We start from the raw sequence: 14,050 nt of genomic DNA on the forward strand, positions 1-14,050 counted from the left end.
CTACTATGTTCATAGCAGTCCTATTTATAATAGCCAGAAGCTGGAAAGAACCCAGGTGTTCCTCAATGGAGGAATGGATACAAAAACTGTGGTATATATACACAATGGAGTACAATTGAGCCATTAGAAACAATTAATTTATGAAATTCTTAGACAAATGGATGGAGCTAGAGAACATCATACTAAGTGAGGTAACCCAGTCTCAAAAGATCAATCATGGTATGCACTCACTGATAAGTGGATATTAGCCTAGATACTTGGAATACCCAAGACATAATCCACATATCAAATGATGTCCAAGAAGAACTGAGGAGTAGCCCCTGGTTCTGGAAAGTCTCAGTGCAGCAGTATAGGGAAATACCAGAACAGGGAAGTGGAAAGGGGTGGATAGGGGAACAGGGGGAGGGACGAGGGCTTATGGGACTTTCAGGGAGTAGGGAGTCAGAAAAGGGGAAATCATTTGAAAGGTAAATAAAAAATATTTCAAATAAAAAAAGAGGCAATTAGGACACACAGAGGAAGGGAGTAAAAAAAAAAAGATTTTTGTGTCTATAAATTCAAAGAACTATGATCTTAATATCCCCCAGGAGGAGTATTCTCTGACAAGAAATGCAAGTGTGGTATTTTATTGAGCCCTTTTATTTACAATAAGCATCATGTATGACCTTGCTTGAGAAAGATTGGCTAGAAAGCCTTAGGCATTTATAGATATCAGGAAAGTATGCTGACAGACATATGTGAAGTCATCACCCGCTCTGGCATTGTCATTCAAAGTCAAGCTCATTTTATCTCCTCCTGGACCCCAGGTCTTTCTTTAGCCTTGGCACCTTGAAGCAAATTCACGACTTCACACTATTTCACTAAGACCACTTGACTCGTCCTAACAGTCCTTGGAATAGAGTTCACAATGGAACAAGAAGACACAGGGAGAGGCTGATTGAAGAGAGTTTTTCTATTTCCGCTTTGATAAGGTGGCTGCCCAGAGAGGGGAATTGGTAAAAGGAGATAATATGTTCATGAGGACTAGGCCAGCCTTCAATCACTACAACTGTTCTTTGGAAAATAAGCTATTTATAGAGTTCTAAATAACATCTTTTTAGTCTTTTCACTATGATTAAATTCAACACTAAAGCACAAATATAAAGGGTTTTCTGAGACAGGGCCCTTTCCCATGAAGTTGTAATGAACCAGAAACTGTAAATGGTTCAAAGCAGTGTCTACAACTGAATGTACACGAAAAACAAAAAACACAAAACACATACAAAATGGGAAAAAAACACACACTCTAAACTTTGAGACATTTTGAGACTGGACATACGTCTAAAGACTTAGTGAAATTCCACAGAGAACAATTTAGTTCTGGACTGAGCAGGGTTAAAAAAAAAATCTCCTTTAAATTGAGCAAATTTACTAGCTGTTTGGAAAGTACAATGTGCTGGCATCTTTTCAAAAGCACAACACTTAATGTTACCAACACTGCCAAGTCCCTTCTTCCCTCTCTCTGGCTTTCAGAGAAAGTGATTAAAACCAGTTCCCTTGCCAGCTGGATGCTGGAGAGCATCAAAGGTTCTCCATCAGGATCCAGAACTTGATATGGATTGGAAGGCACAATGCTGATAGATAACCCCTTGGCATCATAATCAAAGCCTGTGACCACAGGAAAGCCCTATCACCTCCTATCACTGCCTGTGGTTTACCAAGCACTATGACCCTGCCTCTGAGTACAAATGCTGGTCTACTTTTCACAACTGAGAACAAGTCATCCATTGCAATGGCCAATTTTCTGTTTCTGCTGTGTCCACTAACTTCATTTCATTTTTGCCTTGCAGGGAAGGAAGAGTAGTTTCTATAAGTTGAGTCAAAAAAAATCAAAAAACAAATAATAATTGATGATGATGGTGATATAATAAATAAAATAAATATGATTAAATTTTAAAAATGAGATATGAATGTGAAGATTTCTTGCCATCTGTGTGGTATGGTGTGGTATGTGTGTGTGGGTCTGTATGGGTGTGAATGGAGCTCTTGTAATCGCTGTGGTATAGTGTTGAGGATAACTTTTCCTTCCTTGGTCACTTGAAACCATGGCTCTCCTTTGGATTAGAGCTACAGCTTAAAATATTAGCAATTAGAACCTTGTAATTTAAGAAGAAAAGTCAGTGAGCCATCTCTCCAGCCCCAGATTACATTTTTCTTAACAGCTAGAAAATATTCCATTTTGTAAATGAACCACATATTCATTACCAGTTCATCAGTTGATGGACATGTAGACTCTTTCCAGTTTCTGGCTATCAGAATACAGCATCAATGAACGTGGGAAATGAAGTACCTCTGAAGTAGGAGAAAGCATCCTTTGGGTATATGTCTGAGGGTGATATAGCTGGATGTCAAGGTAGAGTAATTCTCAACTTTCTAATGAATCACACAGTGTTTTCCATAGTGGTCGCACATGTGTACATACTCTCCCACCAGTAATGGATGTGTGCTCCTTCTCCCTTAATCCACATCTTCACCTGGTGAACTATCATTTGTTTTATTGATCTTGGGCATTCTGGTGTAAGATGAAATATCAAAGAAGTTTTGATTTGCATTTTCCCAAAGCTAAGAAGGATATTGAAGTTTCTTTAAGTGCTTCTCTGCCATCTGAATTAATCTTTCCTTCCTTCCTTCCTTCCTTCCTTCCTTCCTTCCTTCCTTCCTTCCTTCCTTCCTTTTTTCTTTCTTTCTTTTCTTAAATGCTGCTTAATTTTATAGCTTGCTTCTTAATTGAGTACTTGATATTTGGATGCTCAGTTTCTTAGTTCTTTATATAGTCTAGATACTAATCCTCTATCTGGTGTGCAGTTGCTAAACAGATTTTACTGTTCTGTAGAATATTTTGCTTTACTAATGTCATTCTTTGCCATACTGAAGTTGCTCAATTTCACAAATTTGGATTTGTTATTTGTTGTTTCTTTGTGCCTGTGCTCTTGGTCTTCTGCTCAGAAAGCTCTTCCGTGTGCTAATGAGTTCAAGGCTATTCCTAATTTTCTCTTCTGTCAAATTCAGGAGGAATCCAGATTTATGTTAATGCCTTTGATCAACTTGGAGTTGAGATTTGTACAGGGTAATAAGCATGAATATACCTGCATTCGTCTCTGTTCAGCCATTGGTTGACCAGCACCATTGGTTGGAGATGCTGTCCTTTTCCTGGTCTATTTCTGGCTTCTTTATTAAAAAAAATAAGGTGTCAATATTTGTGTGTGGATTTATATCTGTCTTCATTTCTATTCCATTGATCAACAGGTCTGATTTGTGCCAATATTGTGATGTCTTTATTATTACAGCTCTGTAGTACAACTCAGTCTCTGAGATACTGATACCTCAGCAGTATTTCTATCACTCAGAACTGTTTTAGCTTTTAAGATTTAGATACAAGTATTTCAATCTGAATAACCACATAGCTAATAAATAATCAGTGGGGATTACAGGTCTTCCAAAGAAGGGGATAGAGAATTTAGCAATTTAAAGAGATAAAGAAGGAACTAGAATGAGATGATTAAAGGGGGGAGGGATGGGAAGATCAGGTAAGAGAAGAAATGTAGGGAGGGATAACTAATGATAAAGGTCTTGTGAAAAACAATGCCACTGTAGAAGCTTCCATTATGCTTACCGACTAGTGCTCATGGTACTGCAAGGTATTGTGTATGCTACTGGAGGAGAAATATAATCACACCACTCAGCTATAAACCTTGAAAGCTGCAGCCTTGAGCACCCTGCAAAATAGTCTGTTACAAAAGTGGCACAGATGTTATGGGGGTAACCATCCACTCTTTACAGCCCACTCCTTGAGATGGAACTCATACCTGAAACTGCTAAGAGGCCAAGAACTTGACCCTAGGTAAGTCATGGGCTTGGGGGAAACCTAACACTAACTTTCTGCTGAATAACTAAATAAAAGGATTCTTAATGACTTTCTGTTCTACCTATAAATCAGGTCCTTGCTCAGCCCTCAGAGAAAATCTTCTTCTTTCAGTATATGATACTAACCCAGAGACCCACAACTGGATAGTGTGTGAGTGTGGGGCATTTTGGAATACTCAGTCTTAAATGAATGCCTTCATCAAAGCCCATTCCTCAAGATTCAGGGACATCTTCAGAGGAGGAGACAGAAATATTATAAGAGATGATGGATGACACAAAGGAAACAGTGTCTTCCAGATGCAACAGGAACTCACAGACTGTGGCAGTACACACAAGACTTGCACCAACTCAAACCAGAACAATCCCAGCTCTGAGAAGAAAAAAACAGACACAAAGTCCTACCACCAAGAATCTATTTGCAACTGATACCTGCTGGATAAGGGAAAAAGGGTCTTCTACAGAGTGGCAGTGGGCATATCACCCACTCACCAGGGCAGGCCCCATGCATGCCCAGGGCTAGCTAGCCGTACAGGAAGGTCTGCATCAGTTTAGGTGTGCTTATCATTTTATTTTATTTGTGTATTTTGTCTTATTGATTTTGTTTGTTTGTTTGGATTTTCTTGTTTTACATATAAAGCGAGAAGGAACATGAAATTACAGGGAGATAGAGAGGTGAGAAGAATGTAGGAACTGTTGAAGGAGGAAAAGGAATTTGGTCAAAATACGCAAAGAAAAAATTAAAATCAAAACAAAAGTAAATTCTGAGCTTTTCCAACAAGGATGTTACAAACTACGAAAATTTTTTGCAGACATTAATTAAGACAAAGAATCCTGTTGACATGCAGATTCAATTAGCTAAACGTTTGCTTTCCATCACCATATAAATCCAGGATCATTAAAGAAAGTATGTTACTAAATCCTGAAAGGCCTCCCTAACATAAAGAGAGGGGCATTAAAGGAAGTGTGTTACTAAGTGCTGAAAGGCCTCCCTAACTGCTGTAAACAGGCCTGGCCCTCACTTTCTCCTTCAGTGACTCAGTGAGTCACACTTTCTCTGTGTTGCTCTCCTAAAAAGCAGATCCCAGGATGTGCTGAACACCAGCCCACCCGAGGATTTAAAACTCCATGTTTTCCAAACTAAATACAGCAAGAAAATGCATAAAGCTCATTTTGTCAAAATATTAAAATCTATCACCTAATTCCTTCAGTTGTGTTAATTTTTGCAAAATAACTACCAGAGAAGAATAAACACCCTATTTGATAATGGTCACTACTAGAAAAGTTCTAGATTTTGCCAGTTTGTTGGAAGTGAGTTTTTGTTCTCATTGTTTGATGAGGAACACATGGTATATCTATGAAATCGTCTGTACCTCAATACCAAAGTTCAATGAGAGAGGAGAAGACTTAGCATCATGCCCTCAAGAATATACACACACAAACACACACACACACACACACACACACACACACACACCCTGTGGGTGAAAGAATCATTTGTTTAAATATAATTATCATGGAACTAACTTACAGCATTCCATACATTCAGAGTGTTTTCTAGCATGGGAGAGGCTCTAGTTCCAATCCCTAGCACTTTATTGTTTTATTGTTATTATTACTATTATTGTTGCTGTAAAATATAAAAAATAAAAGTCAATGAAGTAATTAATTTATTGTGGGCCAGACAGGGCTTTAGAAACAACATCTAATGTTCTAGGTATTTAAAGCAGAAGTGGTTTAAAGTCAGGATTTATTATAAAGGAAAAGGAACTTTTGAGACACTAAGAAGATTGGTGCACCATAGTAACTAGTAATGAGAGGAAGCCACTACTGACCCGGTTAACAGAATAGGTGGCTATGGTCATAGAAGGAAGCTGCCTCTGGGGGTGGGGAGCAGAAGTACTTCCCCCGAGAGCCTCAAATCTTAGGGGAGAGAAAATGGAGTAATACCCTGGCCACTCACTTCATCACCTCCTCCCCATCTTCCCAGTAATACCAGACAAGGAATACAAAAAGGCAAAGTCTGGAGGATCACAGCCTCTCCTTCCCAACCACACAGAATAGCAGAGGGTACACAGGGCTATAGAGGACTGACATACCATACTGTCACTAGTTTTGATAAATTTTTAAAACTAAATTATTAATTCTCACTTCATGGAGCAATTTCATTATTAAAAAATACATTTAAAATAAGTCCATTAATAGGCCTATATGCAAAAAAAAAATCACACAATCAAAGGAAATTTTGAATTCTTCTGAAACAATTAGATTGGCCAAAAATAATCATCTAGAAATATTTAAAAGCACTCTATTATTATATGATTAATAAATTGTTATTAGCTGATATGCCATGTAGCATATCTGGCAGTGGAATAGTTTTAAGCCACACATGACACTACACATGACACATCGCCTGCCATATATGACACCACACCACACATTACCACCACACATTACACTACACATCCCATCCCATGACATATCACCACCCATGACACTACACATCACCACCCATGACACATCACCACCCATGACACAACATATGACATATTGCCACACATGACACAGATGACACATTGCCACACATGACACATCACATCACCACCTATGAAAAGTCACCACACATGACACATCGCCACACACGATACATCTCCATACATGACACATTGCCACACATGGCACATCACCACCCATGACACTCCACCATTTCTCAGTTCTATGTTAGGGACTCATTTTCCCAGGCTGACTCATTATGATAATCCTTTATCACTTTTGCCCTGGTTTTATTCTGCCACTATTATAAAACAATGACCAAAAACAACTTAGGAGAAAAAAGTATTTATTTGGCTTACAGGTTGCAGTCTGTCAGCAAGAGAAATCAGGTCAGGAACTCCATGCAGAAACCTAGAGGCAGACACTGAAGCACAGACCAAGGAGGAGTGCTGCTTATTGACGTGTTTATTTCCTTGGGCTCTTTCAGCTGCCTTCCTTATACACGCAGACCCACTTGCCTCAGGATGGTATTGCCTGGTATGGACTAAGCCCTCTCATATCAATTAACAGTCAAGTAAAAGGACCCACAAACATCCCTACAGGCTAATCTGACGGCGGCAATTACTTCATGGCGGTCCTCTTCCCAGGTGGCTTGTCCACCTTTAAACCCAAGGATGGCATCTTCCTTCCTTAAGAACTTTGGAATTATGTGTTTAAAAACTCTGTCAAATCAGCACAGAAGCATTTAAATAATACCTTAATGCTATAAATTGAAGATCTCCATGCTGAGAAAGAGTTTACTGGGAGAACACGCTGCTTTGGTGTACAGGGGGACTTAGCTTACAAGAAGACATCCCAATGGTCTACTCTGAGGATATCTAATTGACTTCTATTTATTGGTGATTCTACTTTCTCATACATAAATCATTTATTGTAACCAACGGCATGCATTTCAATGGAGAACTTAATGTAGAATAAAAACAGCAAATGTGTTGCCCTACAGGAGTGAATATTCAAGGCACCATTTCTAAATCTATTGGCAAGATTATGTGGTTCCCACAGAAACATCCTCTGTGGAAACATGTACTCTAGTGCATGTGTGTTACCTGCACTTCCCTGCAAAAGTCACATAGCATGTTACCCAGTAACTGACATACAAGTCCAGTGCATAGAATGACCAGCTGTGCTCATTTTGCTAAGTAACATAATGTATCACAGAAGACTTTCCTCCCTCCCTCTTTCCCTTCTTCCCTCCTTGCTTCCCTCCTTCTTTCCTTCCTTTGATTAAAAGCATAACAAGCACAGAGTAAATTATCTTGAATTAATATCAGGGAAGTCGCTGAAAATACACAAAATCCATGCAGAATGGCTGAATGAATAAACAGATTGTAAAAAAAAAAAAAAGAGTTGAAAATGAAATGTGTTTAAGAACTGTGCAGATGCTGGGCATGGTGGTGTACTCCTTTAATCCCAGCACTCTGGAGGCAGAAGCAGGTAGATCTCTATGAGGTTGAGGCTAGCCTGATCTACAAAGTAAGTTCCAGGATAGGCAGTTTCCAGGACAGACATGGAAACCCTGTCTGGAAAAACAATGAGAAAAACAAACAAAGAGTTATGCCGTTGTGGGGAGAATACAAATGTCTGCAGCTGTTTACAAAGGCTATGGGCATCTCTGACCTGTTTGCCCAACAGTATTTGCCAATACAGTGAGAATAAAGTAACTGATTGGCATTTTAGTTAACATTAAAAAGTCACCTAATTAGTATGTAAATTTCAATAATGTGCCTCAGCTCCTCTGGGCTAGCAGCCCTGGGTCCTAATGAAGTTCTTGCTTTGATTGTCCTCTGCCTTGTCACCAGGTGAGACAATGGCTCAGATCTGCTACAAAATGCAACCTGAAGACTGGAGAAAAAGTACACCTTCCCATTTACCAACCAACACGTTTTATTAGGAATAGAATGATGCAGTTAAATTCAGCAAACAACAAATTCTATGTCGATACAAATGATGGAAATATGTTTTTAAAAATCTCAGGTGTATTCTAGAAATTCATGTATTTTTGAAATACAAAGTTCACGTAAGAGTAACTCTGTTGAATACATGCATCATTAAATACAGGTTTACTGAGTGGCTCAGAGGATATGCCTTGCAAAACCTGACAGCCCAGACAGAGAGAAGAGCTGAAACCTTGGTGATCACCTATAACTCACTGTACCTCCTCTAGGTGAGCTAAATGGTGGTGGCCATTTACAAGGTGACAGACAGCAAAAAGTATCAGGATGGATTTTTCCTTTGTGTTTCAGCTCCACTCAAGGGAAGGTTTTGGTTTTTTGTTATTCTTTTCTTTAAAAATGGATTCCCTGGCCCTTTGGAGGCAGAAGTGGATCGGCTGATCTTTGACCTTGTCCTTCCCTTCCTTAACAATCAGGAACACCTACATTCCTAACTGGCATGTTTGCATTTCCAGGCATTAACACTTCAAGATACTTGCTAACAGTTATCTCACTACTCTCTAGGAGATGCTTTAAGGAATGTGTTTCAATTTAAAAAAGAAAAAAAGACAGTAGATTATCATAGTGACCTATTAAGTGTTTTCTTAGATATTCGATTCACATATTTTTATAAGAATGGGCCTCATGTTTGTGGAGTATGGTTTTGTTTATCTAGTGAGTTACAGGATATTAACAATAATTTGAGTATTTATAAATATATATATACACACATATACATATACATATACATATACATATACATATATATCCTGATGGATTTACTTCTAATGAAAACATGTTCCCTGAGTTGGCCACCATCTGCTCTTCCCCAAGCCCACCTGTATCAGCCTATGAGCAAAGTCAATACCAGATGCTGACGAAGTCATAGAGAACTGAGAGCAATGTTCACTATTTTAATGAACATGCAATCTCCTATAAATAAATGATAAACCATCTCATCCCTAAAACTTGGGGGAATCAATAATTCGAGAATCTCTATAGAATTATGAAATTGATGTTAAAAAAAGTAAAGCAGATAGAATTTGCTTCCAGCGACAAAAACACTATTTAAAATGTAGGCAATTGATTAACATCACTGAGAAGTTTCGAGAGTCAGGAGTTCTCTAAAATGCTATGAAGCTCAAGATGTGTCATTCAAGGATGAGGTCTGAAGCCTATGGGAAAGCAAGAACCAAACCAAACTCACCACAGTAGGACTACTCCCCACAAGCCAAGCCGGGAGCTCTACACTGTCAGAGTGAAGGTCTCCAGGAAGCAGAACATTCGCCCTGCTCCCGATACTTCAGCTGACCATAACACTTATTAAACTGCTCATTAGAAAGGGAATTGCCAAGATTTATCACCACAATATGAGTGAAAGATCAAATCCTTCAGGCTGAAAATGGTAATGCTTGTGACGGTTTAGCCGTTTGCTACTGCAAACACACACACACACACACACACACACACACATTTCAGTCTCTGTAATTGAGCTTGCATCTAAAGCTGAGGATCAAACTTACAAAGAAACTAATAACGTGAATAAAAGGGTGTTTAATTCTCATGTGCTCAGCACACCTCAGCTTTGTCCAAAATGAAAAGTTATTCTTCTATACTGTAACAGAAAGATATTACTTTTGTGTTCTCAGACTTTTAACAAGAATAATATATTCTTAAAACAAGGTATTAACATGTATTAAAATTGTTCTGTGCAATTGGCCTCAAGAACAATTAAAAAGCTTTAAGTCATGCATCAAACCTACATCCCTTAAATTTAAAACGTTGCCTGGTTCAACCATAAATAAGCATTCTTCCCCACCTTAGACATGCATGTATTATACTGGCTCTGTGTAATCTGTACTCATAAGCAAACTACCACCCAGTGGAGAGAGCGAAGATCTTTCAGGGAGATTGGCAAAGCAAACCAGGTGGGGGGGGGCAGTGTAGGTGGGTCTATGGGGAGTAAAGGAGCAAGGCAGGGCAGGAAGCCCTGTTTAGCTCTAAGCATGACTGGTCATCAATTTATATCCAATGGGGAAGGAAATCTTCCCCTGGGCACACTTGGCAGTGTGGCTTCTGAGGAAAACAGGCTAGGGGGACCCTTCACGACAAACACTCTATTCATGCTCAGCTCAGTGAAAATAGGGGAAGACAAGAGGTAAAACTACAGACAGAAGAGGAAGGGAAGTGTGGAGGGGGGCTTTGCATGCGTGGTGAGTGTGGAGTGTGCATCCTTTAAACACTGAGGGAGAATCCGGGCAAGTGCCAGTGTGTGAGAGGATGGGAGAGCTCAGAAGGAGTGTGCTCATAAAATCGAGATTTACGGGGTTTGAAAATGGTACTGGACCTTGAGTGTGGGTGTGACAGAAAAGTGCACGGAGGGAGGCGAAGCTGGAGACAGATAAGGGTCTGGGAGGGGACGACAAGGGCTATGGTGAGGGCCAGAAATTAGTGGGAAGGGAAAGCAAACAGGGAGAATAAGGAATGACAGGAACTAAGGTGAGTGTGAAACAGGGGAAACAGAATAGAATAAGAATAAACCGGATAAGCCAGAGACTGGAAGCAATGGGGATGACTGAAGAGGGAGTTCAACAAATGGGATAGGGGAACGAGGAAGAGGAAAACAAGGAAGGACAGCTACGAGGGGGGGGGGGGAAAGCTGAATGGAATATTTGGATCTTACTGTTCAAGTGAGAGGGAAAATAAATGAAACACAGAGCCAGCAGTTGAGAAAAGTCGCTTTAACAGGAGTGAAGCAGAAACAAGCCCTGTAAACTTGTCAGACTCCTGGAGTACCGCTGGCAGCAGAGCGGAGACCCAGCTCCAAAGTGGCACCTGCCCCTCCTTCAAGCCCACACTCCCTAACCCCGGGCTGCCTAGAAAGCGCTTTTCCCTCTTTCCCTCATCCAGCCAGACCCCTGCCCTGGGGACCGGGAAGTCTAAGGAGGGTCATGCGTGGCTAGCCTGAGGTGTGGTGGTTTTGCTCTTGAGCAACAGCAGGATTCACGCTGGGTGTAAAGCAAGGTGCAGAGAGGGAAAGGGACGGAAAGACAGACTGAGGCAAGTGTGGAGAGGGCGCGCGGTCCCTACCTGAGCACCGCCGTGTCACCTTTCCTCACCAGCATGTTGTCCACGGCCGCCCAGGGGAAGTCCACGCTCTGCCCGGCCGGGAGGCAAGAGCACAAGCTCAGAAGCACCGCCGCCAGCCACTGGTTCGAGCAACAAGCGCCCTGCGCCAGGAGCACCATGTCCGTGCCTGCCAGGCTGCTCGCTCTCCGGCAGCGTCGGCTCCCACCCCCTGCTGCTGGCGAGGCTGCCCGATAACCAGGCGGCGCGCCACACGAGATTTTTTTCCTCTTTTCCTTTTTCTGAGTGGGTGGGTGGGTTTCTTCTCTTTCTCGCCCCCTCCCTAGTTGTCGGGCGTAGTTTCCCTCTTTCCCCGGCCTCGCCTCCTTTCTGCTCCTCTGCAGCTTGCCTTCCCTCCCGCCCCTCCCGCCCCCTGGCACCGCGCTCCACCTCCTTCGGGGCGCCCGGCCGCGTCCGGAGCGTGGCTAATCCCTGGCGGCCGCACACTGTCCTGCGAGGCGGCGAGCAGAGCGCGGGAGGCGGCGCAGGCAGCGCGGGGCGCAGCAGCGGCCGGCGGCCCCCGGGCTCGCGCGCGTTGCCAAGCGGCCGTTTCCGTAGCAACCCCGCCCGGGGAAGGAGGACCAAGCAGGGAGGGGGGGCAAGAAGCGAAAGAGATAGATCAAAAAGAGGGAAGGAGAGGGACAGGGAAGATAGGGCGACCGAGGATACGCCGAGGTCTAGTCTGGCTTGGCCGCGCGAGCTAAAGAGCTTTGGGAGTCGCGGGGCTGGGAAGTCAGGGCATGGGGGCCAGGCTTGCCCTCCGGTGCTTTCAGCTCCCCGGGCCCCCGACTTTAAAGTGCTCAAGTTGGGGTCGGCGCCATCATGACGCCTGAGACTGTGAGTGAGTTAGCTTTTTTTTGTTGTTGTCTTGTTTTGTGTGTCTCTGTGTGTGTGTGTTTTAAATCCTGACTAGCTAATAGCGCTGTTAATAAGCTGCCAGTTAGCGCTCTCTCTCTCTCTCTCTCTCTCTCTCTCTCTCTCTCTCTCTCTCTCTCTCTCTCTCTCTCTCTCTCTCTCCTTCCCTGCTTTCCTTATTTTTCTTTAGTGGGGGTATGCCTTTTTATTCTTTTTGGAGATAAACAGGGATTGTGGCGACGCTGCTGCTTTGCAGGGACAGTATAGTGATTCGGGTCTGCGGACCGAAAGCTAGTGCGAGTGTGAGTCCGCTGTGCGGACTGGAGAACGCCTGCTTTTCTCTGTGCGTCTTGATACTAACTTGCGCATGAGTGTGTGTGCGCGTGTGGTGTCAGCACAGAGTGTGCACTTGCGAGAGGGAGATGGAGTGTGCAGGGCGCGTGCGGGGCCGGGAGCGCGCGACACGCAGGCGCAATGGGAGGGATGGGCGGGCCTTGCTGGGATGCAGAGTTGGAGGAGGCTGCAATCAGTGTTTTAATTGTGTGAAGCTAGGCGGTCCTGTTATGTAAGAGGCAGTTTAACCCATTTGAGCCTATTGGGCGGGAGGCTCACGCATTCTAGCCAAAGCATTCCTCGGCTTTAAGGAGTCCCAGCTGTATTTTTTTTTCACCGCCTCCCAGCTGGGGTGGACCTGCATCCTTTGAGCAGCAACCTCAACCCCTCATGCTGCAAGCAGTGCCCCACGAATCTGCTAGCCTACGCCCAGGTCAGGGCAAAACAGGGTACAAGTCAAGGGGTCACCTCATAGTCCACTCTTTATCCCCCCTCCTGCCCCCTTCTGGCACTCAGTTTCAGCCTTAAGATCTAAGAGCTCTTCCAGGCGATTTGCAAATCAATGAGAGAATCTGAATCCAGAACAGCGGTTCCAGAGCCCGAGAGGAGGTTGGGAAGCTAGTGGTTAGAAAAAACGTACCCTCCCCATTCGATTTCCCCCACCTTCCGCCTGTAGCGGTATTTACAAAACACGTTGGTCTTTCACTGGTGCTCATTTGAACGCCTTTTTTACTGAACGCCAGCGGGGCCCTGTGGCAGAGCGCACTGAAGCAAGGATCTCTGCAGGGGTCAGCATCCGGCTTCCTCCCCAGACTGAGCTCTTGATGAGGCAGGCAGGAGTCATAGTTGTTGGTGGTACCCATGGTGGCTTTTTATTTTTTATTTTTATTTATCACTCTGTCTAAGGATAGATGGGGTAGGGCCAGCAACTCACATCACCCGGGACCACCCAGACTGACTTATCCAGGAGCCTCTAAGCAACATCACTACCCTGCAGAAGATTCCCTGCGAGGCTCAGCAATTAACCGTGAGGTTTGCAGCCAGAGCTACTGATGTGATTAGTATTCAGGCTTAATTCTCAGAACCCGCTCGGGAATTGAAAGTGCGGTAGTATTCAGCCGCATTTCGAAACATCAATAAAATGTTAGTCATTTGCGGATGAATGAAAACATTTTTCTTTACCGTCTGCTGTGCTAGGGAAATTATTGTCAAATGGCAGCCTCCCACTAATATTGATGCCAGATACCTAAAGCTCTCCTCTCGTGTACTTCATTTAACATTCTTGGCAGTGCACTCTGGATAAAGCTTAAAATTATCTAGGACAAACGAGGTATTAGAAGGCTTGACTTCCC

The 14,050-nt window shown here is 43.0% G+C and overlaps 1 protein-coding gene across 1 annotated transcript in view; it reads right to left on the reverse strand.

Moving 5' to 3' along the window:
• Negr1 (neuronal growth regulator 1) overlaps positions 1-11,851 on the reverse strand; it is a 779,863-nt gene extending 768,012 nt beyond the window's left edge. Inside the window, exon 1 of the mRNA XM_052178861.1 lies at positions 11,475-11,851. Coding sequence (XP_052034821.1) covers positions 11,475-11,632 — 158 coding nt within the window. The 5' untranslated portion in view covers positions 11,633-11,851. The remainder of the gene's footprint in view (positions 1-11,474) is intronic.
• Positions 11,852-14,050: the final 2,199 nt, after the last annotated feature.

The sequence above is a fragment of the Apodemus sylvaticus genome, chromosome 4, assembly GCF_947179515.1.
Source record: "Apodemus sylvaticus chromosome 4, mApoSyl1.1, whole genome shotgun sequence".
Classification (NCBI taxonomy): domain Eukaryota; kingdom Metazoa; phylum Chordata; class Mammalia; order Rodentia; family Muridae; genus Apodemus; species Apodemus sylvaticus.